General features: G+C 39.7%; 2 protein-coding genes and 2 pseudogenes across 9 annotated transcripts in view; 1 reads left to right on the forward strand and 3 right to left on the reverse strand.

Annotated features, from left to right (window-relative positions):
- The window catches only part of FAM151B (family with sequence similarity 151 member B), a 54699-nt gene extending 40224 nt beyond the window's left edge, over nucleotides 1–14475 (reverse strand). The window contains exons 1-2 of one of the 3 annotated variants that reach the window (XM_054684252.2): nucleotides 13502–13653; nucleotides 6375–6605 (exon numbers count right to left, since the gene is read on the reverse strand). In XM_054684252.2, the coding sequence (XP_054540227.1) occupies nucleotides 6375–6447 (73 nt within the window). In that variant the 5' untranslated portion in view covers nucleotides 6448–6605; nucleotides 13502–13653. Of the gene's footprint in view, nucleotides 1–122; nucleotides 217–6374; nucleotides 6606–13501 lie in introns of those variants that run through there. The other 2 variants (XM_527209.6, XM_016953073.4) reach the window with 2 other exon arrangements.
- On the reverse strand, nucleotides 571–1477 carry LOC107974688 (large ribosomal subunit protein uL30-like; annotated as a pseudogene).
- On the forward strand, nucleotides 1523–3162 carry LOC107974539 (ubiquitin-ribosomal protein eS31 fusion protein-like; annotated as a pseudogene).
- Nucleotides 14476–22530: 8055 nt separating the features above from the next.
- ZFYVE16 (zinc finger FYVE-type containing 16) overlaps nucleotides 22531–25518 on the reverse strand; it is a 71348-nt gene continuing 68360 nt past the window's right edge. For all 6 annotated transcript variants that reach the window (XM_009448949.5, XM_001136220.7, XM_001136140.7 and 3 more), the window contains one exon: nucleotides 22531–24448. In XM_009448949.5, the coding sequence (XP_009447224.5) occupies nucleotides 24290–24448 (159 nt within the window). In that variant the 3' untranslated portion in view covers nucleotides 22531–24289. The remainder of the gene's footprint in view (nucleotides 24449–25518) is intronic.

The raw sequence follows: 25518 nt of genomic DNA on the forward strand, positions 1-25518 counted from the left end.
AGGTTACTATAATGAAGCAAATTAACAAATCCATCATCTCACATACCTGTTTTCTCTGTGTGGCAAGAACAGCTAAAATCTCATTTAACACGAATCCCTTATATACAGTACAATTTTATTACCTGGAGTCCTTATGCTGCACATTAGATCTTGACTTGTTCATCTTTTTTTTTTTTTTTTCAGTTTGAGAGCAGGTACTGTTTATTAACTGACCAGCTTAGAAAAATAATCATGGTAGACATCTTAGTTCACTCTTCTAATAAGCCTGTTGATCTGGTCCTCCCTGTTGCCAGCATCTCCACCTTCTACAAAATGGGTGGTCTCTCAGCCGGGCGCGGTGGCTCACGCCTGTAATCCCAGCACTTTGGGAGGCCGAGGCGGGCGGATTACCTGAGGTCAGGAGTTGGAGACCAGCCTGGCCAACATGGTGGAACCCTGTCTCTAACAAAAATACAAAAAAAAAAAATTAGCCAGGTGTGGTGGCACACGCCTGTAATCCCAGTTACTCCAGAGGCTGAGACAGGAGAATCGCTTGAACATGGGAGGCAGAGGTTGCAGTGAGCTGAGATCATGCCACTGCACTCCAGCCTGGGTGACAGAGTGAGACTCTGTCTCAAAAATAAAATAAAATAAAATAAAAATGGATGGTCTTTTTCTTCATTCCGCCTCATGGCGAAGATAATTTGAAGGGCCACAGCAAGTTATTTGCTTCTTTGAAGTGTTTTCCAACAGTATAGATCTCATGAATCAGATCCTCCATGCAGAGGATGCCATATTTACCAAGAGATGGAGCAATCAAAGTGTTATCTGTTAAAGCAATTCGCTTCTTATTGATTTTGCCATAACCACGCTTGTAGATTAGTTCATTTACTGACTTCAGATTTGGGTACCCCCATGCTATATACGGCTCTACAATCCTCAGCATGTTAACTGAAGCCTGTTGAGCTTCACAAAGGTTCCACTGAAGATTTGATGAAGGCGAAGAAGCTGCAACACCTTTCGGACCTTTGGGCTCACACCATTGACACCTCTGATCCTGAGGACAAATGCCATTTTGGGTTCTGCAGGTACACAGAAGTTGCCAGCTTTTCTCGCCATCCTTGCCATTCAAAATTCAGTTCTGTATATCTGCCTATATTCCTTGTGATAGTGTTTTGCTTTTTCACAGATAAGCTTCCTCCTTGCCTTTCAAAGCATCTTTTGGGTAAACTTCTTTCTCAGGCACTTGATCTTCAGCTCTGCGAAATTCCCTTGCTTTTTCTTAAGGGTTTCTGGCACAGCAGGAACCTTCTCTTTCTCTTCTACACCCTCCATGGTTCCAGCCGGAAAAAGAGGCAACTTGCTCATCTTATATATCTGTTCTGTATGCTCTAACCTACATCTCCCCATTTCCTCTGCTTCCCCCTCCCCATAGCCATTGTTTTGTCATCTATTTCTGTTATATTTGATTTTTTTTATTCCACATATAAGTGAGATCATACACTATTTTTCTTTCTGTGTCTGGCTTATTTCACTTAGCATAATGTCCTCTGGGCTCATCCATGTTGTGGAAAATGGTAAGTTCTCATTCTTCTTTAGGGCTGAATAATATTCCATTTTATCTATGTACCACAGTTTGTTTATTCATTCATCTATCAACAAACACTTGTTGCTTCCATACCTTGGCTACTGAAAATAATGCTGCAATGAACATGGGAGTGCAGATATCTTTACAAAGTGGTGATTTCATTTCCTTTGGGTATGTGCCCGGAAAAGGGATTGCTGAGTTATAGAGTAAAAAAAAAAAATTTAACAAAGAACAGACAAGATATTGAGGGATAATAACAAAGTAGTTAGGCTGGGAAAAATATAAGATTTTAAAAACAGAGAACAAGTATTATGATGTGGCAAGTATATAATATATATAAACATGTTATATATTACATAATGTAATAATTAGTAGACATATAGGATAGTCTGAACATCAGAAGCATAAGAATGTAGGAAGAAAACAAAACTAAAGCAGATATTTAAAAGCTGGAAATTTCATATGATGTTCTCTACAATGCTGGTCCAGAAATATAAGGAAAACTGATGTAAAGCCAAAGCTATATTTAAAATTCTAAGTTTTACACACTTAATTGCTTTCTCTACCTGAAACCCCATTCTATATTTATATTAACAATTTAATATTTAAATTGCATATCTTACTGCATATCTACCTTCAGATTATTCTCAGCAACATCTATATGAGTGAGCAAGTAATCTCTTGAATTAGCATTCATAAGTTTATCTAGCGTGTGCAATATACATAATTCTCATATCTTTCAACTACTTTTTGGTATAACATATTTTCTCTTGATTAAGCATTAAAACTTGTGAGTTAACCAAGACTAAGGTAAGTGGTAGCAAAAATATCTGAACCCAGATCTATTCCATACTATATCAGAACATAAAAGAAGAAAATGCTGAAAAAAAGTTGTCCATAATTTTACCTCCCTAATCCTTGTTCATGCTTCAAACATTTATTAAGAGCCTAGCAAGTGGCTGCAAATTCCCCATGCATGAGATTCTTTCCTCTGTTAATTATTTGTTTGTTAACTCTGCCTAACTACAGTTAAAAACCTAAAACTACTTTTTTTTTTTTTTTCCATCTGCCATCTGTGGTGGAGCTGCCACCAAAATGCAGATTTCGTAAAAACCCTTCCGGGGAAGACCACTACCCTCAAGGTTGAACCCTCGGACACAATAGAAAAGGTAAAGGCCAAAATCCAGGAATTCCTCCTGATCAGCAAAGACGGATCTCTGCTGGCAAGCAACTGGAAAATGGAGGTACTCTGTCTGACTACAACATTCAAAAGGAGTCTACTCTTCATCTTGGGTTGAGACTTTGTGGTGGTGCTAAGAAAAGGAAGAAGTCTTACACCACTCCCAAGAATAATAAACACAAGAGAAAGAAGGTGAAGCTGGCTGTCCTGAAATACTATAAGGTGGAAGAGAATGGCAAAATTAGACACCTTTGTCGAGAGTGCCATTCAGATGGTGCTGGAGTGTTTACGGCAAGCTACTTTGACAGACATTATTGTGGCAAATGTTGTCTGACTTACTGCTTCAACAAACCAGAAGACAAGTAATTGTCTATGAGTTAATAAAAGACATGAGCTAACATCTTTTTTAAAAGCCCCCCAAAAAACCAAAAACCTTAAACCTAAAAATGGCTATCGGAAACTGCTGATAAGATATTGAGAAAAAGTAAAATTTGATCAGAGAATGGAGGGGCATATAAAGACAAATTCTAACTAACATACATGGGACTTAGCAGTCACTTCTAATGCTGGGCTGCAGAATTAAAAAAAAAAAAGGACAGTTAGGTGGAGGATCCACTATCCCCAAAGCAGTCTCCCACTGAAAACACGTGGCCCTATTTGGCATATATAATAGAGTCATAGACCTTTCATACTGAGATGGCACCACATGGCCATCATTCTTTAAAATATTAAGGTAGCCATTTTAGAAGGCACATTATTGATTGGCTATAACAAATGTCCAACAATAGGAAAATAATTAAATCACAGTACATATGCATGATAGAATATGTGACTAATGTGGCTGTTAAAAATGAAGGTTTTGAGATACACCAAATGATTTAGAGGACTGATAAGCATGACGTTACCAGAAAAACCTAAATGTTGGTTAATGGTTCATATTGGATATTTCCACAGCACTTTTTATTTATTTATTTATTTATTTTTATTTAAGTTCTAGGGTACATGTGCACAACGTGCAGGTTTGTTACATATGTATACATGTGCCATGTTGGTGTGCTGCACCCATTAACTCATCATTTACATTAGGTATATCTCCTCATGCTATCCCTCCCCACTCCCCCTACCCCACGACAGGCCCTGGTGTGTGATGTTCCCCTTCCTTCCACAGCACTTTTCAACTAAACATACTGCATTCAGAATTTTTATAAAGGCAACTTACAGAGTAATAATAAAATACCAGGACTCTAGAACTTAAAAAAATTTAAAGTAAGAAGTTTTCCTTACCCTTTTACTAAGTGAAATTGTTAGTTTGTATTTAAGCCACGACTGTATATATCTTAAAACTTACAGAGGATCCAATTACCTATGATCTAAGGTCTTAGTATTATTATTTAAACAGGCTGTAACTCTGAAAACGGCCAAGAGAAAGGCAAAAATAGTTGCAACTTTTTTAAGATTGAGTTTTTGAGTCGTTTTTTATTGTTTTTGTTTTTTGTTTTTGTTTTTGTTTTTGTTTTTTTGAGCCAGAGTCTTGCTCTGTCACTCAGGCTGGAGTGCAGGGGCATGATCTCAGCTCACTGCAATCTCCGCCTCCTGTGTTCAAGCAATTCTTATGCTTCAGCCTTCTGAGCAGCTGAGATTACCATCACATCGGCTGCTTTTTGTATTTTTAGTAGAAATGCTGTTTCACCATGTTGGCCAGGTTGTTCTCAAACTCCTGGCCTCAAGCAATCTGCTGCCCTTGGCCTCCCAAAGTGCTGAGATTATAGGCGTGAGCCACCGTGCCTGGCCTTTTGAGCAGTTTTCATTTACAGAAAAAAATTAGGCTGGGCATGGTGGCTCACGCCTGTAATCCCAGCACTTTGGGAGGTCGAGGTGGGCAGATCATCTGAGGTCAGGAGTTCGAGACCAGCCTGGCCAATATGTTGAAACCCCTTCTCTACTAGAAATACAAAAATTAGCTGGGTGTGGTGGCTCACATCTGTAGTCCCAGCTACTCAGGAGTCTGAGGCAGGGAAATAGCTTGAACCCAGGAGGTAGAGGTTGCAGTGAGCCAAGATCACACCACTGCACTCCGGCTTGGGTGACAGAGCAAGACTCCGTCTCAAAAAAAAAAAAAAAAAATTAAGCAAAAAGAGCAAAGTTCCCATATCATCCCCACTCTTCCCTCAATTTTCCTGGTTTTTGCTGTTTTGGTAATTTAAAAATTGCTTTTATTTAAAGCTCCCCAATTTTTAACATCTTGCATTAGTGTGGTATGTCTGTTAGAATAGATGAGCCAATACTGACATTTTGTTATTAACTAAAGTCCATAGTTTACATTAGAATTCACTCTTGGTATCATACATTTTATAGGTTTTGACAGATGTCTAGGTGTACATCTGAGATAGCAGGTTCAGTTATGGGCCACTGGAATAAAGTGAGTATCACAATAAAGCAAGTCACACAATTTTTGGTTTCCCAGTACATATAAAAGTTATGTTTACACTGTTATACTGTAGCCTATTAGTTGTACAATAGCATTATGTCTAAAAAAATGTGCATACCTTAATTTTAAAATACTTTATTGCTAAAAAGTATTAACAATCATCTGAGCCTTCCGCTAGCTGTAATCTTTTAACTGGTGGAGGGTCTTGCCTCGATGTTGATGGCTATTGACCAACCAGGGTGGTGGTTGCTGAAGGCTGTGGCGGCTGTGACAATTTCTTACAATAAGGCAATGAAGTTATCGACATCAGTGGATTCTTCCTTTCATGAAAGATCTCTCTGTGGCACACAATGCTGTTTGATAGCATTTTACCCACAGGAGAACTTTCAAAATGAGAGTCAATTCTCTCAAACTCTGCTGCTGCTTTAACAACTAAGTGTATGTAATATTCTTTATCATCTGTGGTCATTTCAACAATGTTCACAGCATCTTCACCAGAAGTAGATTACATCTCAAGAAAATACTGTCTTTGCTCATACATAAGAAGGAACTCCTAGTTCATTAAAGTCTTATCATAAAATTGCAATAATGTAGTCACATCTTCAGGCTCCATTCTAATTCTAGTTCTCTTACTAGTTCTTTTTTTTTTTGAGACGGAGTCTCGCTCTTTTGCCCAGGCTGGAGTGCAGTGTGGCGCATCTCGGCTTACCGCAAGCTCTGCCTCCTGGGTTCCATGCCATTCTCCTGCCTCAGCCACCCGAGTGGCTGGGACTACAGGCGTCCGCCACCACGCCCGGCTAATTTTTTTGCATTTTTAGTAGAGACGGGGTTTCACTGTGTTAGCCAGGATGGTCTCGATCTCCTGACCTCATGATCCGCCTGCCTCAGCCTCCCAAAGTGCTGGGATTACAGGCATGAGCCGCTGCGCCCTGCCTTCTCTTGCTATTTCTATCACATTTGCAGTTATATCCTCTATTGAAGTATTGCATCCCTCAAAGTCACCCATGAGAGCTGGAATCAACTTCTTCCAAACTCCTGTTAATGTTGATATTTTTACCTTCTCCCATTAATCACAAATCTTCTTGATGGAATCTAGGATGATGACTCTTTGCCCACATCCATCAGAGGAATCACTATCTATGGCAGCTATAGATTTACAAAACATTTCTCAAATAATAAGACTTGTAAGTCAAGATTACCCTTTGATCCACGGGCTGCAGAATAGATGCAAGCATGCAGGAAAACAGCATCAATCTCTTTGCACATCTCCATCAGAGTTCTTGGGTGACCAGGTGCCTTGTCAATGAACAGTAATATCTTGAAAGAAATCTTTTTTTTCCTGAGCAGCAGGTCCCCACAGTGGGCTTAAAATATTCTGTAAATCATGCTGTAAACAGACGTGCTGTCATCCAGGCTTTGTTGTTATGTTTCTAGAGCACAGGCAGAGAAGTAGATGTAGCATAATTCCTAAGGACCCTGTGATTTTCAGTATAGTAATGAGCACTGGCTTCCACTTAAAAGTCACCAGCTGCATTAGCCCTAATAAGAAAGTCAGCCTGTCTTTTGAAGATTTTAAGCCAAATATTGGCTTTTCCCCTCTAGCAATGAAAGTTCTAATGGCATCTTCTTACAATAGAAGGCTGTTTTATTTACACTGACAATCTATTGTTGGCCCTGCACAGTGGCTCATGCTTGTAGTCCCAGCACTTTGGGAGGCTGAGGTGGGAGGATCACTTGAGCCCAGGAGTTCGAGACCAGCTGGGGCACGAAATCCCGTCTCTACAAAAAAATACAAAAATTAGTAGGCCGTGGTGGTGTGTGCCTATAGTTCCAGCTACTTGGGGGGCTGAGGTGGGAGGATCGATTGAACCCAGGAGGTCAAGGCTGCGATTAGCCATGATCATGCCACTGCACTCCAGCCTGTGTTACAGAGGGAGACCCTGTCTTAAAAAAGAAAGAAAGAAAGAAAGAAAGAAAGAAAGAAAGAAAGAAAGAAAGAAAGAAAGAAAAGAAAAGAAAGAAAAGAAAGAAAGAAAGAAAGAAAAAGAAAGAAAGACAGAAAGAAAGAAAATCTGCTGTTAGTGTAGCTACTTTCATCAATGATCTTAACTAGATCTTCTGGATCACTTGCTGTAGCTTCTCCATTAGCACCTGCTGCTTCACCTTGAAATTTTTTGTTGTAGAAACAGCCTTTTCCCTTAAACCTCATGAATCAACCTCTGAGAATCTCCAGCTTTTCTTCTGTAGCTTCTGCACTTCTCACAGTCTTCATAAAATTGATGAGAGTTAGGGCCTTACTCTGGATTAGGCTTTGGCTTAAGGGAATGTTGTGGCTGGTTTGATCTATCCAGACCACTCAAACTTTCTCCATATATCGGGGGAACCAGCCCCCAATATTTCAACGTACGTTCTTTTCTATTTTCCCTAAGTGTCAGCTGGTCTGAGAAATTAAGAGAAAGAGTACAAAGAGAGAAATTTTACAGCTGGGTCTCCAGGGGTGACATCACATATTGGTAGGACCGTGATGATGACCCCGAGCCACAAAACCAGCAAGTTTTTATTAGGGATTTTAAAAGGGGAGGGGGTGTATGAACAGGGAGTAGGTCACAAGGATCACATGCTTCAAAGGGCAATTAAGATCACAAGGCAAGGCAAAATTAGAATTACTGATGAGGGTCTATGTCCCGCTGTGCACATATTGTCTTGATAAACATCTTAACAGGAAACAGGGTTTGAGAGCAGAGAACCGGTCTGACTAGAATTTACCAGGCTGGAATTTCCCAATCCTAGTAAGCCTGAGGGTACTGCAGGAGGCCAGGGTGTATTTCAGTCCTTATATCAACCGCATAAGACAGACACTCCCAGAGCAGCCGTCTGTAGACTTCCCCCAGGAATGCATTCCTTCCCCAGGGTTATTCCTTGCTAGGAAAAGAATTCAGCGATATCTCTCGTACTCGCACATCCATTTATAGGCTTTCTGCAAGAAGGAAAATATGGCTCGATTCTGCCCAACCCCGCAGGCAGTCAAACCTTATGGTTATCTTCCCTATTTCCCTGAAAATTGCTGTTATTCTGTTCTTTTTTAAGGTACACTGATTTCATATTGTTCAAACACACGTTTTACAATCAATTTGTACAACAGCGGTCCTGAGGTGACGTACATTCTCAGCTTATGAAGATAACATGATTAAGAGATTAAAGTAAAGCCAGGCATAAGAAATTATAAGAGTATTATTAGGGAAGTGATAAATGTCCATGAAATCTTCACAATTTATGTTCTTCTGCCTCGGCTCCAGCTGGTCCCTTCATTCGGGGTCCCTGACTTCCCACAACATCCATATCAGCAATAGGGCTGTTTTGCTTTCTTATAATTTGTGTGTTCCATGGAGTGGCACTTTGAATTTTCTTCAAGAGCTTTTCCTTTGTATTGACAACTTAGCTGTTTGGCACAAGAGGCCTCTCTCAGCTTTCGAAATGCTTTTCTCACTAAGCTTAATCATTTCTAGCTTTTGATTTTGTTTTTGTTTTTTTTAGAGACAAGTCTCACTCTGTTGCCCAGGCTGGTGTGTAGTGGTGCAATCATAGCTCACTATAATCTGAAACTCATGGGCTCAAGTGATGCTCCTGCCTGGGCATCCCAAGTAGCTAGGACTACAGGTGCATCCCACCACAGCCAGCTAATTTTTAAAATTTTTTGTAGAGACAAGGTCTTGGTACGTTGCCCAGGCTGGTCTTGAACTGCTGGCTTCATGTGATCTTCCCACCTCAGCCTCCCAAAGTTCTGGGATTACAGGCATAAGCCACTGTGCCCAGCCCTCTGGCTTTCGATTTTAAGTGAGAAACAAGTGACTCTTCCTTTCACATAAACACTTAGAGCCCATTCTATGGTTATTAACTGGCCTAATTTCAATATTGTGTCTCAGCAAATAGTAAGACCCTAGGAGAGGGAGAGAGACAGGAGTATGGCTGGCTGGTGAAGCAGTCTGAACACACACCATATTTATTTATTTATTTTTTATCCTCGCCAAGCTGGCCAGCATGCACTGCCCAAGCCAGCAAGGCTCACACACCACATTTACAGATTAAGTTTGACTTTGTGGTGCCCCAAAACAATTATTATAGTAGTATTTGAAGATCACTGATCACAGATCACCATAATAAATATAATAATTTTAAAATTTGAAATATTGCAAGAATTCCCAAAATGTGACAGACACAAAGTGAACACATGCTATTGAAAAATACAGCACCAACAGACTTGCTCAATATAAGGTTGCTACAAACCTTCAATTTGTGGGGAAAAAAAAAAAAAAGGATTATCTGCAAAGCACAATAAAGTGAAGTACAATAAAACAAGGGATGCTTGTACAATGGCATGTATCCACCACTACAATATCATACGGAATCACAGTGTTGCTGCTCCAAACCTCTGTGCTCCCTCTATTTATCCCAACCTCCTTCCCTGTGCGACCTGTGGCTGTTCTCCAGCTACCACAGCAGAGTTGATTAGTTGGAACATAAATTTATGCCTTGCAAAGCCCAAAATTTAATATCTGGTTCTTTACAGAAAAAGTTTGCTGACCACTAAGATATGGAAACAACCTAAGCACCATCAGCGGGCAAATGGATAAAGAAAATGTGGTATAGATACACAATGGAGTACTATTCAGCCTTAAAAAGGAAAATTCTGTCATCTTCGACAAACAAAGAAACCTGGAGGGCAGTATGCTAAGTGAAATAAGCCAGGTACGGAAAGAAAAATACTGCATAGTCTCACATTTGGGACATCAAAAAGTAGAATAGTGGTTACCAGAGGCTAGGGATGCAGCCAGGGCAATTGGATGGGAGGGGGATATGTCAGTCAAAGGGTGCAAAGTTCCGGTTAGACAGGAGGAATAAGTTCCCGAGATCTATTGCACAGCATGGTGACTATAGTTAGTAATTCCAGGCATGCTGGCTCACAACTGTAACTCCAGCACTTTGGGAGGCTGAGGCGGAAGGACTGCTTAAGCTCAGTAGTTCGAGACCAGCCTGGGCAATGAAGCAAGACCTTGTCTCTACCACTAAAACTAACAATAATAATAACCCAGGCATGGTGGTGTGTGCCTGTAGTCCCTGCTATTCAGGAGGCTGAGGCAGGAGGATCACTTGAGCCCAGGAGGTCAAGGCTGCAGTGAGCCATGATTGCACCACTGCACTCCAGCCTGGGTGACAGAGCGAGACCCTGTCTCAATAATAATAATAATAATAGTGTATTATATATTTTGAACGTCTTAAATGAGTAGATTTTAAATGTTCTCATTACAAAGAAATGATAAGTATGTGAGGTGATGGATATATTAATTAGCCTGACTTAATCATTCTACCATGTATACATGTATCATAACATCACATTGTACCTCACAAATATGCAATTATTATTTGTCAATTAAAAATAAAATTAAAAAAGAAAGTTTGCTATTTGCTGACCCCTGGACTAGACAATCATTAAGGTTCCTTCCAGTTTCCAAAAGTGACTACCAGAATTGACTTACCATTAAAGACAATGTACCATATGTCCACACAAAAACTTGTACACAAATGTTCACAGTAGCATTATTCACTATACCCAAAAGATGGAAACAACTCAAATGTCCATCAACTAATGAGTGGATAAACAAAATGTGGTGTTTCATGCAATTCCTTTTTTGGCCATAAAAAGGAATGAAGTATTGAAACATGCTACAAGATAGATGAATCTTGAAAACATTATGATAAGTGGAAGAAGCTAGACATAAGAGGGTCTATATTGGATGATTCCATTTATATGAAACGTCCAGAACAGGCAAATTCATAGAGACAGAAAATAGAAGAATAGCAGTTGTGGGTGTTAAAGGGTGGGGGATGGGGAAGTGTTTCTTTTTGTAAGGTGAAGATGTTTTAAAATTAATTGTGGTAATTGTTGCACAAGTCTGTGAATAAGCTAAAATTAAATAAATAAGCTAAAACCACTGAATTATACTCTTTAAATAAGTTGTATATTAATAGTATGCAAATTGTACATCAGTAAGGATTTTTAAGAATTTATTAATTTTTTTAAGGCTCTGGCTCTGTTGCCCAGGCTGGCATGTTCTTGGTTCACTGCAGCCTCTCCGGCTTAAGCGATTCTCCCGCCTCAGTCTCCTCCTGAGTGGCTGGGTCCACAGGTATGTGCCACCACCATACCTGGCTAATTTATTTGTTTTCTTTTGGAGAGATAAGGCCTCCCTGTGTTGCCCAGGCTGATCCAAACTCCAGGGCTCAAGCGATCCTCCTGCCTTTCAAAGTGTTCAGATTACAGGCGTAAACCACCACGCCCGGCCAGGACGGAACTTCTCACTATACATCCTATTGTGCCTTTTGAACTTTTTTATGTTGAGAATGTGTGTGTATGTGTGTGTGTGTGTGTTTAAGGGGGAAAAATGACATATAACGGAAGAATCTGGTTAAGAATTAGCTTTATCAATAACTCGGTAATGAGAAGAAATTTTTTGTTTTTGTTTTGAGACAGAGTCTCTCTCTGTTGCTCAGGCTGGAGTGCAGTAGCGCGATCTTGGCTCACCGCAAGCTCCGCCTCCCGGGTTCACGCCATTCTGCTGCCTCAGCCTCCGCAGTAGTTGAGACTACAGGCGCCGCCACCACGCCCGGCTAATTATTTTGTATTTTTAGTAGAGACAAGGTTTCACTGTGTTAGCCAGGATGGTCTTGATCTCCTGACCTCGTGATCCGCCCACCTCGGCCTCCCAAAGTGCTGGGATTACAGGCGTGAGTCACCGCGCCCGGCCCAAAAATTTGTTTTTTAAAAAATGGCATTTGTCAGGAATTGGACATTTTTCACTTGTGCACACATTTTATTCCAAGATTTTGTAAACCTTGCATCGATTCAGAAGAGAATCTGGATTTATACAGCCTGTGAGTGAGAATGGTGTAAGTCTTGAGTGTGAGCTTTGTCCTAGATTTGTTTGGATTCTTAGGAAAACTAGGCATTAAAAGGATTTATACTGAGAAGTAAAGAGCACAAGGGTTAAAAAAGGAAAACTCTGGTCTGAAGAAAATGTTCTATGGAGGTTTAGCACAGATCTTAAAAAAGAGAGAGAGAAAAAAGTTCACATCCTTTGATCCAGTAATTTCAGTTACAAGAATCGTGTCCAGGATAAAAACAAACCAAAAACATAACTGAGGAAGAACAATGCAAAAATGTTCATTACAGAATGAATTCTAACAAAACAAAACAAAACAGGAAACGACTGATTAACGTTCAGCGTTAGGAGACTGGTTAATTACAATATAATTGTATACAATATAATTGTATAAAACACTTCAGTCATTCACAATTATGTTTATAAAAACCTTGGTGACATGGGATAGTATAAGATGCAGGATTTTAAAAATTATGTTTACCATGACCTTAACTCTATTTTTAAGAGTCAGGGTTGTTAGAAAATACCAAAAAGTTAGTAGTGGTGCCTGTGGGTATCAGCATTTGGGGGATTTTTTTTTCCTATTTCCCTATACTAATATACTTTATAAATGTTCTATAATGGCATTTATCAGGACCTGGACATTTTTCGCTTACACACACATTTTATTCCAAGATTCTGTAAACCGTGCATCGATTCAGAAGAGAACCTGTATTTATACAGCCTGCTAGTCAGAATGGTGAAAGCGTGTATTATTTTTACAATTAGGGAAAAAAATCTAAACTGAAGAAAGAACGCGTCACTGACGTTGTCTCATGCCACTACTTAAGTTTACAGAAAAGATACTGTAACCTTCAAGAGCGGAACTGCTGTCCCGCGAGTTGAAGCATCTGATTCCAAGGGGAATCAAGCGAGCCGCACTCTGCCAGCTTTCCAGGCAGCGCGCTCAGCAGCGGGACTATGCCGGGCCGGCCCAGTCCGCATTCCCAAGCCTCCCCCAGCTTTCAAAGAGGAACCGACTGACCCAGACCGCCCCCATGCGGTCCGCTGAAATTAAGGATTAGGGAAACGTCACATTCCTTTCTTTCCAACTCAGACCTCAAAAGACACTGACCCTGCCATTCTCGACCTCCCCTAACGCCTGTCATTCTCGACCTCCCCTAACGCCTGTCCCTTAGAGCCCACCCGGCAAACCAAGGTCCTTGCCAGGCGATCGCGGGCGCGCCCCGAGTGCAGAGCGGGCTCCAAGCCCAGCCGCCCGGTTCTGCGCGGCGCGCTCCCAAGTCCCTAGCAAGGAAGACCGCGGGAGCCCGCAAAGGGAGGGTGCCGCCAGCGGAGCCTCTCAAAGCGCCCCACCTCCAGGCAGACGCCGCGCGCTCGGCGCTTACCTGGGCCTCCAGCGGATGCTGCCATGGTGACGACGCCCGCCGTCCGCGCAAGCGCCCAGGCTGGCGCCCCTGCTAACCGGGCACTGGTGGCAGGGAAGTTCGACTCCACAAACCACAGGCCTCGGCGGGGGAAGAGCCCGGCGGGCGCCAGCGAAGCGGAACCAAACGGAGCGGCGGCACGCAGGCGCAAAGGCTGGCGTTCGAGGTTCGTTTACGCGCCGCTCCGCCGTGCAGGTGGTGGCGAAGCGCTCCTCCGAAAGGTTTCGGAAGCCGGTGGTAGCTCTGAAGATAACGCTGCGTTAGGGCATACTGCGGCGGAGGATGGAACTCCGATTGAAAGCAGTTGCTGGAGTGGAGCACGAATTTCAAAAGTTGGGTATATTTTCTTTTAAATGTTAGTAATATCCTAAAAGGGTGTGGAATCATTACTGATAAAAATCAGTGTTTCTGGCCGGGCACGGTGGCTCAGGCCTGTACTCCCAGCACTTTGGGCGGCCGAGGTGGGCGGATCACTTGAGGTCAGGAATTCGAGACCATCCTGGCCAACATGGTTAAAACCCGTCCTTACTGAAAATTTAAAAAATTATCCTGGCGTGGTGGCGCGCGCCTGTAATCCCAGCTACTCGGGAGGCTGAGGCACAAGAATGGCTTGAACCGGAGAGGTGGAGGTTGCAGAGAGCCGAGATCGCTCCACTGCGCTCCGGTCTGTGCGATAGAGCTAGGCTCTGTCAAAAAAAAAAATAAATAAATAAAAAAGTTTTTATACAAAGTTACCGAGCTGATAACTTGAAGTTTTCTTTCCCCTTCTGTCTCTCCACCAGTGTTCACTCAGAAAACGCTCTCAGCAACTGGGTCCTCCCATCCACTGTCTTTCTAGCCCTCCTTAACTCATTACTTTTTGAAGCCAAACTAGTGATCAGAATTAACAACAAAGCTCTGCCATTTTCAGCTTCTGTGACCAAAAAACTCAATCTGCCAGTGCTACGTAGAGTTAGGATAACTAACATCACCTGACACGTAATACAAAGGGGAGCTATTCTTGCCCAGCCTTTCAGATAAAATATTTTTCATCACTCCAAAGCAATCACTCTCCATTTACCCCCTTCCTACCCCCAGGCAACAACTCATCTACTTTCTGTCTCATGAATTTGCCTATTCTGGAATTTCATGTAAATAGAATCACAGACTGTATGTATGATCTTTGTAACTGGCTTCTTTCACTTAGCATGTTTTCAAAATTCATCCATGTTTTAGCATGTATCAGTACTTCCTTCCTTCTTATGTTGGAATAAATTCCAGTTTGTAAATACCACATTTTATGTGTGTCCATTCAACAGCTGATGGACATTCGGGTTGTTTCTACATTTTGTCTTTTATGAATGCTGCTGCTATGAACATTCATGGACAAGTTTTGTGTGGACGTATATGAATACATTCCTGTGTACATATCTGTGTACATACCTAGGAGTGGAACTACTTGTTCATATAGTAACTGTTAACTGTGTGAGGAACTGCCAGTTTTGCAAATCAGCTGTACCATCTTTCATTCCCACCAGCAATGTATGAAGATTCCAATTTCCCCACATCCTTACCAGTCAGTACTTGTTATTATGTGTTTTTTAAATTATAGCTATCCTAGTAGATATGAAGTACTACCTCATTATCTTGATTTGTAGTTCCCTACTAATAATATTGAGCATATTTTCAGGTGCTTATTGGTCATTTATATATTTCCTTTGGAGAAATGTCTTCTCAAATCCTGTGCTCATTTCAATTGTGAGAATTCTTTATATAGTCTCAATACAAGTCCCTTAACAGATAATTTGCAAATATTTGCAATATTTTCTCCCATTGTGCAGATTGTCTTTTCACTTTCTTGATGGCATTGATTGCAGTACAAGTCTTTTTTTAAAAACTTGTTTTTCTTTTTTTTTAGATGAAGTCTCACTCTGTTGCCCCAGGCTGGAGTGCAGTGGCACGATCTCGGCTCACTGCAACCTCCACCTCCCGGGTTCAAGCGATTCTCCTGCCTCAGCCTCCTGAGTAGCTGGGATTACAAGCACGCACCACCACGCCTGGCTAATTTTTGTATTTTTAGTAGAGACAGGATTTCACCATGTTGGCCAGGCTGGTCTCGAACTTCTGACCTCAAGTGATCCACCCGCCTCAGCCTCCCAAAGTGCTGGGATTACAGGCATGAGCCACTGTGCCCGGCTTTTTTTTTTTTTTTTTTTAACTTTTAACTTCAGGGGTCCAAGTGCAGGTTTGTTACATAGGTAAACTGTGTCATAGGGGTTTGTTGTACAGGTTGTTTCATCACCCAGGTATTAATCCTAGTACCCATTCATTGTTTCTCCTGCTCTCCCTCCTCCCACCCTCCACCCTCCAAAAGTCCCAGTGTGTTGTTCCCCACTCTGTGTCCATGTGTCTCATCATTTAGCTCCCACTTGTAAGTAAGAGCATGCAGTATTTGGTTTCTGTTCCTGCATCAGTTTGCTAAGTTTTTATGACATATTGGTCACAATATTACAATATTTTCATATATTTTACAATAACTGACTCAAAATTCCTCTTCACTGTCCTTATTTTTAGAGCTGCATGTTGAAGTGTGAGGCGTGAAAGGGTATGTCTGATATTTGCTTTAAAATGCTCCAGCAAAGAAATTAAGGGATGGATGAAGCAAAAGAGGTAAGTCTTGATAGTGCTGACTCGGAGGATTGTTGTAGGCTGGGTATATAGATTTTCATCCTACTATTTCCTTTACTTCTGAGTGTTTGGAAATTTTATGGTAAAAATAAGTCTAATTACTTTTTTGGCACAAAAAAAGGTTTTGTAAGTTAAGGGTACATGCTGCACTGGGGAAAGAATATAACGATTAGAATGTGAGACACAGGCCCCAATTTGAGTCTGGGGCTGCTTTTGGTGACATCTAAACATGAATAAAGGCCAGGCATGGTGGCTCACACATGTAATCCCAGTACTTTGGGAGGCTGAGGCAGGAGGAGACCATGACTTTGAGACCAGCCTGGACAACATAGTGAGACCCATCTCTACAAAAAAATAAAAAACAAGCCAGGTGTGTCGGCATGTGCCTGTAGTATCAGCTAATCAGGAGGCTAAGGTGGGAGGATTGCTTGAGCCCAGGAACTCAAGGCTGCAGTGAGCCATGATCACACCACTGCACTCCACCTGGGCCACAGAGTGAGACTCTGTCTCAAAATCAAAACAAAGCACTGCATGAATACAGCTTACCTCATTTTCAGAGTCCTAATAGCTAGAAAGTTTTCCCTCAAATTCCAATTTAGTTTCTAGCTGTGTGACTTTGGACAGATTACTCTCTCTCTCTGAACTTGGTATCTAGTCTATGAAATGCAATAATAAATCACAGGGGAACTGGGTGCAGTGGCATGCACTTGTAGGCTCAGCTACCCAGGAGGCTGAGGCAGGAGGATGGGTTAAGAGCCTAAGTTCAAGGCTATAGTGTGCCATGACTGTGCCTGTGAATAGCCACTGCACCCTAGGCCTGGGCAATACAATGAGACCCTGTCTCATAAATAAATAAATAAATAAATTTAAAAATAAATTACAGGGTAATATTCCTTGTTCTGAAGTTTGCTTTGTCTGATAGCAAAATAACCACTCCAGCTTTGTCCTTTTCTTCTTCTTTTTAGTGTTTGCATGGAATATCTTTTTCCATCCTTTTACTTTTTAACCTGCATGTACCATTGTATCATAAGTGGTTTGTATAGATAGCATATAAATTAGGTTTTAAAAAAATCCATCTGGCCAGGCATGGTGGCTCATGCCTGTAATTCCAGTCCTTTGGGAGGCCAAGACAGGCAGATCAGTTGAGGACAGGAGTTCAAGACTATCCTGGACAAAATGGTAAAACCCCATCTCTAATAAAAACAAGAAAAAATTAGCCAGATGTGGACATGCCTGTAATCCCAGCTACTCAGGAGGCTGAAGCAGGAGAATCACTTGAACCTGGGAGGTGGAGGTTACAGTGAGCCAGGATTGTGCCACTGCACTCCAGCCTGGGTGACAGAATAAATGAGACTTGATCCAAAAAAAAAAAAATCAATTGCCATATTTAGACCATTTACATTTAATGTAATTGTTATTTATTTTTATTTTTAGGGACAGGGTCTTGCTCAGTGGCCCAGACTGGAGTACAGCGGTATGATCACAGCTCACGGCAGCCTCAAACTACTGGGCTCAAATGATCTCCCACCTCAGCCTCCTGAGTAGCCAGGACTATAGGCATGCACTACCATGGTTGGCTAATTCTTTTAAGTTTTATGTAGCTACGGGGCCTCACTACATTGCCCAGTCTGATCTTGAACTCCTGGCCTCAAGTGATCTTCCTGCTTCAGCCTCCTAAAGTGTTGGGATTATGGGCATTAGCCACCACACCTGGCCTAGTGTAATTTTTGATACAGCTGGATTTAGGTCTACCATTTTAGCATTAATTTTTCTTGTTGGTCCCTTATTTCTTTTACACTTGTTTTCCTTGCTGGCTTTATTTTGAATTATTTATTTTTCCAATTCCACTTTATATGTCAGCTTTTTAAACATATCTCCTTGCATAGTTTTTTTAAAATGGTTGCTCTAGAGATGATCATTACATACCAAACTTTTTGTAACCTACTATAATGTTTTACCACTTTAAGTGAAATTTAGAAAACTTACCATATAGGTTCTGTCACTGTCCCCTTGGTTAGGATGCAGTTTTCATCTGTATTACATCTATATGCATTGAAAATCCCAAAAGATGATGTTATAATTTTTTTATTTCAGTAGTTACATATATTTTAACAAACATATAAGTCTATTTGGTTTATCCAGAGATTTGCCATTTCGGTTGCTCTTCCTTCTTTGCAATCATTTTCCTTCCCCATGAACTTCCTTTACCATTTCTGTTAAAGGAGGACTACTAGCAATGAATTATTTTAGCTTTCCTTCTTCTGACAATGTCTTTATTTCAGCCAGGTATGGTGGCTCATGCCTCTAATCCCAGCACTTTGGGAGGCCGAAGCAGGCAGATCACCTGAGGTCAGGAGTTTGAGACCATCCTGACCAACATGGTGAAACTCGTCTCTACTACAAACATAAAAAAATTAGCTGGGTGTGGTACCACACACCTGTAATCCCAGCTACTCCTCTGGAGGCTCAGACAGGAGAACTGCTTGAACCGGGAGGCGGAGGTTGCAGTGAGCTGAGATCGCACCACTCCATTCCAGCCTGGGCAACAGAGTGAGACTCCATCTCATATAAAAAAAAAAAAGTAAAGAAAAAAAAGAAAATGTCTTTATTTCATTTTCTTTCCTAAAGAATATATTTGCTGGATAAAGGATTCTGTGTTGACAGTTTTGTTGCTTTTTAAAAGCACTTTATAAATGTTGCTCCATGGTTTCTGATGAGAAATCTGCCATCACTGAAATCTTTGGTTCTCCTATATACAAAGTGTTATTTTCTTCCAGTTGCTTTCAAAGTATTTTCTTTACAGTTGGTTTCATCACTTTGATTATGATGTGCCTGGGTGTGGTTTTCCTTTTTGGGATTTGCTGTGCCAGCAGACCGGCTTTAAATAGAATGCTATGTAAATGTACGTGAATATTTGTTTTTTGCCAGATGTTTGGAAGTTTTTAGCTATTATTTCTTCAGATATTTTTTTCTTCCAATTGTTCTTTCTGGGCTCCTAAGACATGAATATTAGACTGTTTCATATTGTCTCACAGATCCCCAAAGGTCTTCTCATTTTTTTCACTTTTTTCTCTGTCATTCAGACTAGATAATTTCTGCTCATGTATCTTCAAATTTACTGACTCTTCCCTCAGTCATCTTCATTCTGTTGAGACCTTCCAGTAAATTTTGTTATTGTATTTTCAGTTCTACAATTTCCACTTGTTTCTTTTTATAGCTTCTATGCTGAGACTTTTAGCTTTCCATTTATTTCAACAGTGTTTACCTTTATATATTTCCTTTGGAGAAATGTCTTCTTTGTGTAGCATGATTAAAATAACTAGTTTAACGGCCAGGTGTGCTGGCTCATGCCTGTAATCCCAGCACTTTGGGAGGCCCAGGCAGGCAGATCACTTGAGGTCAGGAGTTTGAGACCAGCCTGGCCAACGTGGTGAAACTCTGTCTCTATTAAAAATACAAAAAATTATCTAGGCATGGTGGTACACACCTGTAGTGACAGCTACTCAGGAGGCTGAGGCAGGAGAATCACTTGCACCCTGGGGGTGGAGGTTGCAGTGAGCCAAGATTGTATCACTGCACTCCAGCCTGGGTGATAGAGACTGTCTCAAAAATAAATAAATAAAATAAAAAAATAAAATAACTAGTTTTAAGTCTTTTTCTGATAATTCTGACATTTGGGTAACCTTAGAGTTGGCTCTTGTTCATTGTCTTTTCCCTAGAGAGTTGCTTAGGTTTCACAAGTTCTTTGTCAAATCATTTTGGGTTGTTTCTGGGATATATTTGGAATATTATGATATTCTCTATCCTGTTTAAATCTTCATAAGAATGTTTTTGTTTTGTTTTGTTTTAGCAGACCATCAATTCAGTTAAGTTTCAGAGCACACATCCTGGCCACTTTTTTTGGTGGCTGTGGTTCCAATGTTAGTTTTCACTGCCTTTGTTAAGCTGTTCTTTGCCCCAATTGTGCACCATCTAGTGGCCAATCTGAAACTTGGACAGTGGCCTACACTGTAATTCAGTGTTCAGAACCTTTGCTCAGCTGCTTCTGGTTAGTTTCACACATACACAGCTTGTGAGATGATCCCAGGATTTTATTGACAGATTTAAGGGTTCCTTTTCTTCAGTTCCCTCCTATTTGTGATCTTACCTATACTCTGGTTTCTAGAACCCCATTCTTGGTTTTTGGCTAGAAAGTCAGGGCGTTAGCCTCCCCATTGCCAGTGTTCTGCCCTGCAATGTCTGCCACTAGTGCACCAGGGGGAAGAGAAGAGTGATACCTCTTTACTGCTGCGGGATTGATGTAGAGCAAGGAAAGTCCAGAAGGTTCCAAGTCATTACCCATGGTTCTCCTGGTGGGGCAGTGGGTCTTACTGCATCTTTCCTGAGGCTCTCTTAGAATACTGCAATTAAATTAAAAAGGGTTTTGTCCCATAGCCTCCAACCTCCTTTCTGGTCCTCTGACTAGAAACAGCAAATTGTTCCTTGGACTATTTTTCTCTCTGTCAGCTAGCATTTCCAGTTTTCCTGTTAAATGTCTTCTTTTTCCTTTTTTTTGAGACAAGGTTTTGCTCTGTTGCACGATCACAGCTCACTGGAGCCTCAACCTCCTGGGCTCAAGTGATCCTCCCACCTCAGCCCCCGTGAAGCTGGGACCACAAGTATGAGCCACCACACCTGGCAAAAAAATTTTTTTTAATTTTGTAGAGACAGTGTCTCCCTGTGTTGCTCACTCTGGTCTCAACCTGAGCTCGAGTGATCCTCCTGCCTTGGCCTCCCAAAGTGCTGGATTACAGGTGTGAGCAACTGCACCTGACCTTATTATGTGTCTATGTGTGGATTTTCTAGTTTATTCTGTTTGGGATTTGTCTGGCTTCTAGAATGTGTGGGGTCAAGTCTTTCATCAGTTTTTAAAATTCTGCATTCTATCTAAGTATTTGCTCTGTCCTATTCTTGCCTCTCCTCTCACAGCTAATGAAGCACTTAGGATTTTTCACCGTATTCTCTACAGGTCTTCTGTTTTTTTTTCCAGCTGTTTCTCCCATGGTGCACTGTGAATAGTTTCTCCTGAGTTATCTTCCAGTTTATAAACTACCCCAATTGGCTACATTCTATTACATCTATTTACTGAGTTTTAAAGTGCAGTTTTTATGTATATTCTTGCAATGTTTATATTCAGTTCTTTTCCAGATTAGCTCCACAACTTTTTATCGTATAGTTTCCCATTTCCTGCAAGTACATTCACACACCTTACTTTATTTTCTTAAACAAAGAAAACAAATCTAATACCTACATCTGTGAGTTTGTTTTCATTGCTTCAAGCAATTCTTGCCTCTGGAATCTAGTTTCCTTATATGACTACTTTTTACTATGTGTTACTAGACATATTTGAAAAGTAATTTGAGGCCTACAATGAAATTACTTTTCCATGGAAAGTATTTACATTTTATTTTCTCTGTCACCTGGAGGCATTACTAGTGTGGGAACACCTTAAAGGAAGTTCAGTGCTTAAGATTCTTTAGATCACTGGGGCAATTCTAAACTTGCCTGTTCTTTTACACTGGTTCTTCCACCTCTGATTCATTATCATCCTAAAGGTGAAAGTATTTGGGAGTCTCAGCCTATTGTGTGGAGGGTCTCCTGTTAGGTTCATCACCTTATATGGGCCCTGAACTTTAATTTCTGTCCCCCTCACTCATAAGGTTGTCAGAGTAAGGGTACATGCTTGCTTCTCTTATTCTCTTTACTTTTGGACTTGGCATTCCTTATTGTCTGGAAAATCTCTTTGATGTTTTAAGATTATTCTTGTATTTTAATCAGGAATTGTTTTCAACAGGAACATGATGTAAATATCCTAGCGTGCAATTTTCAGAAACAAGTAGTTTCCCACAATTGAATCTTTGTTCCTACAGGGCCAAATCCTACTCTTCTCTTGGCATGCTCTGCACTTAAGCGCATACTACTTGTGGCATGGAATCCATAAATGTTGATAAAGAACTATGCCTAATTCTGTCAGAACAATTAATCATTTTTAGAAATTTTTGCTTAGAAACCTGGTAAAGTGCTCTGCATGTAGCAAGTATACAAACACACAAAGTTTGTTGAATAGCTGCATAAAACAAATGGGCTAGATTTTACTTCATATTTCAAAATTCAGAGAAAGAGAGTAGTATTAAAAGACATAAGCCAAAAATAGATCATTGCAGACTGAGTACAAAGAACCATTCTATTTCTTCTCTTAAAAAATTAAAATTTCAAATTAAGTACCAATGACCAAATAAGTAACAAACACATTCAGAAACATACTATATGTCTACAAAGAATACTTCAAAATGTGCCTCCAAACTTCAGGCACATAATTCCAATTTTTATTGAATGTAGAGATTTTATGAAAACAAATCCAAAGCTATCCCATCATGGAACAGCCCTCTACCATTTGGTTATTTTAAGACTGTTCAATTACTTACATGGCAGAATACATACACTATATTTAGAAAACATAAATTGGGTTTGATATGCAATTGTTTTCATCTTACACCATTTCAATAAATTTCACAAATTATAACAGGTTGCCATTTTATTGAATATCTGCGACACTTTACATTGTTCAGGAAGTAGCTACTTCCAGAAGGCTGATATTCTCCTCCAAATTGTCTTTGGCTAAGTACTACAGATGTGATTCAGTCCAAACTATATGCCCAAACTGATTAAAATTCTCAGTCTCTCCTAGCTTGAGACCTCAGATCCTGAGTTATAACTTTGACTTGATCTTCAAGTTGAGGTGCTTCATAAATATTTTTCTTAAAACAGGGCTATTTAACATAATTTCTTTTTCTTGAAATATATGAGTGTTTTTGATACAAAAACATATATTACACATGAGAATGTTTAAAGCATCAAAATAATGATTAAAATTTTTACATAACTTAAATGACAGGACTACAATATGCCCCCCACTTTTTTGCTGTTTGAAGTAAAGAGGAAAGCTCTGTAACAATTTCAAATACATAGGATTTAACTTATGTTAATATCCTGTTATAAAAAATAACTGCCATATAAAGAATTTAAAATATGCAAAAGTAATTAGTTCATTTAAATTTATACTTATACATTGGTGTCAATGAAAATATGCGAAGTTGCCAAGAAATTTCTAAGGATTAAAGTGGAAGTAAAAAAACCTGTTTCAGGCTTCATTTATTGCTACATAATGACTACTTCAAGGGTCATCTGGCCCGTCGTCAGTCACTCTTAGAAGTGGTAAATACAGTGGTATACTTTGGAAGGAAAGGAGGAAAAAAATAATGCATTGTGATACAAAAATATTACCTATATATAAATTATTAAAGATTTATAAAACACATTCAGAATATGTTCTTGCTATAAAAACAATATACTTAAATATAGAAGCAAAAAGTCCTGAAGCACCCGCAATTATTTTAATATCCATTTAATCAGGAAAAACTATATATGTGGATATATAATACATACATATGTAATAATTTGAGAAGAAAAAAGGCAAAATTCTGATTATAATCCAAAAAGAGTTTATCTAATTATGGAGGTAGGTCTCCACTCCAATTATACAAATAAGTTATCAGTTTTATTCAAAGAATTATAAGTCTAAGACCTCGAAACTGGTTTTTGTGCCACTGAAATACAATTTGACAGACTTTAGAAACCAGTATTCTAACTGGCATATACACAAAGCAGATATTTCCTTCATAAGGTTACATCTGAAAAGAGCCTTCATTAAAATCATTATTGGCATAAAGAGGTATACCTAAGTGCAGATACTTTGGCTTAGCATTTAAATAACACAGTAAATGCTACAAATTTCTTAAAAGAAATCCTTGTCTTTTTAGTACTTAAATTAATTGTAAAGCTTCAGAAAGTATGGATCTCTTAAATTTTTAGATATTTAAATATTGTGCTAATGATTTGAAAAGATCATTCCTAAAGAGCAAAGCTTATGTGTTTCAAAAATCAGACATATTTATACTTTTAGTGTTTGTGGCATTTCAGCTTTAGTGCTGGAGTTAGTTTTAACAAATTAGGTTGCAATATGTAATATGGCACATTCTTTCACTAAAAAAGATGTTCTATAATGAAAAACACTAATTCTATTTCTAATGGTAAACTAGAGTTGGAGGTCCCACCATGGATCACAGGTATCAGAGCACTATCAAGATCATTTAGATAATGCTGAGGCAGAAGTTGGCCTTCAGATCCTGCCTGAAATTCAACCTAGAAAAAAAAAACAATTCTTGATAAGAAAATGAGCAATCTTGTTTAACTCAGAATGTGAATATAAAATAAGTGAAATATTTTAAAATACAGTTCAAGCATGTTAAATAAAATATTTGATATATTTATAAAAAAATTCTACATTCTCCTGTATCTTTTATCTGTCTACTACATAAATTATAATTGTTCCTCCCCATATATCATAAAGATAAAATTGCCACTATGTCATACTTTACGTTTCCTCTAAATGAACACATAAACAAATGAGAGGGAGGAGGCTTTGAATAACTGCCGACATTACTTAAATTAAAAACCCCATGGTATTAAAAAAATCTACTTGAAATATTTCAAATTTGTTATTGCAATAATATTTAATATTAGACTCTAACATTGGTGCAAATTACATTTTAATACAATTGGCTAAAAAAATTTACAGTGCTTACTCCAATAACAAATAGTGGGTGCTTCCTTGAAAAGAGGACTTTTAATAGTGAGATAAAAACAAAACCCCTTTTCCAGTAAGAACTATGAGTAAAATATATCCTGGCTGGAGAAAAGCAAACCCTCAGCATATGAACTCACCCATGTTTAGCTTAACCATTCTAATGAATTCTCTGATTTGAAAATCTATATTGGATGTTGGAAAGAGTTACCTGGATGTCAGAAAGAGAACTTTCAGTTCAAAGAAAAACAAATTGTTTTTACATGCAAGATGATCATCACTCCTTGTTAAGAGAAATACAAATTAAAATAATACTGGGGCCAGGCGTGGTGGCTCATGCCTATAATCTCAACACTTTAGGAGGCCAATGCAGGAGAACTGCTTGAGCCCAGGAGTTCAAGACCAACCTGGGAAACATAGTGAAACTCCATCTATTTAACAAGTAATAATAATATTAATAATAATGTGGTATTATTTTTCACCTATCAAATTGTCCAAGTTCAAAAGTTTGATTATATACTTCTTTGATAAGGATGTGGGGGAGGCCAGGTGCGGTGGCTCACACCTATAATCCCAGCACTTTGGGAGGCCACAGATCACGTGAGGTCAAGAGTTCAAGACCGGTCTA

Source organism: Pan troglodytes, chromosome 4 (genome assembly GCF_028858775.2).
Source record: "Pan troglodytes isolate AG18354 chromosome 4, NHGRI_mPanTro3-v2.0_pri, whole genome shotgun sequence".
Taxonomy (NCBI): domain Eukaryota; kingdom Metazoa; phylum Chordata; class Mammalia; order Primates; family Hominidae; genus Pan; species Pan troglodytes.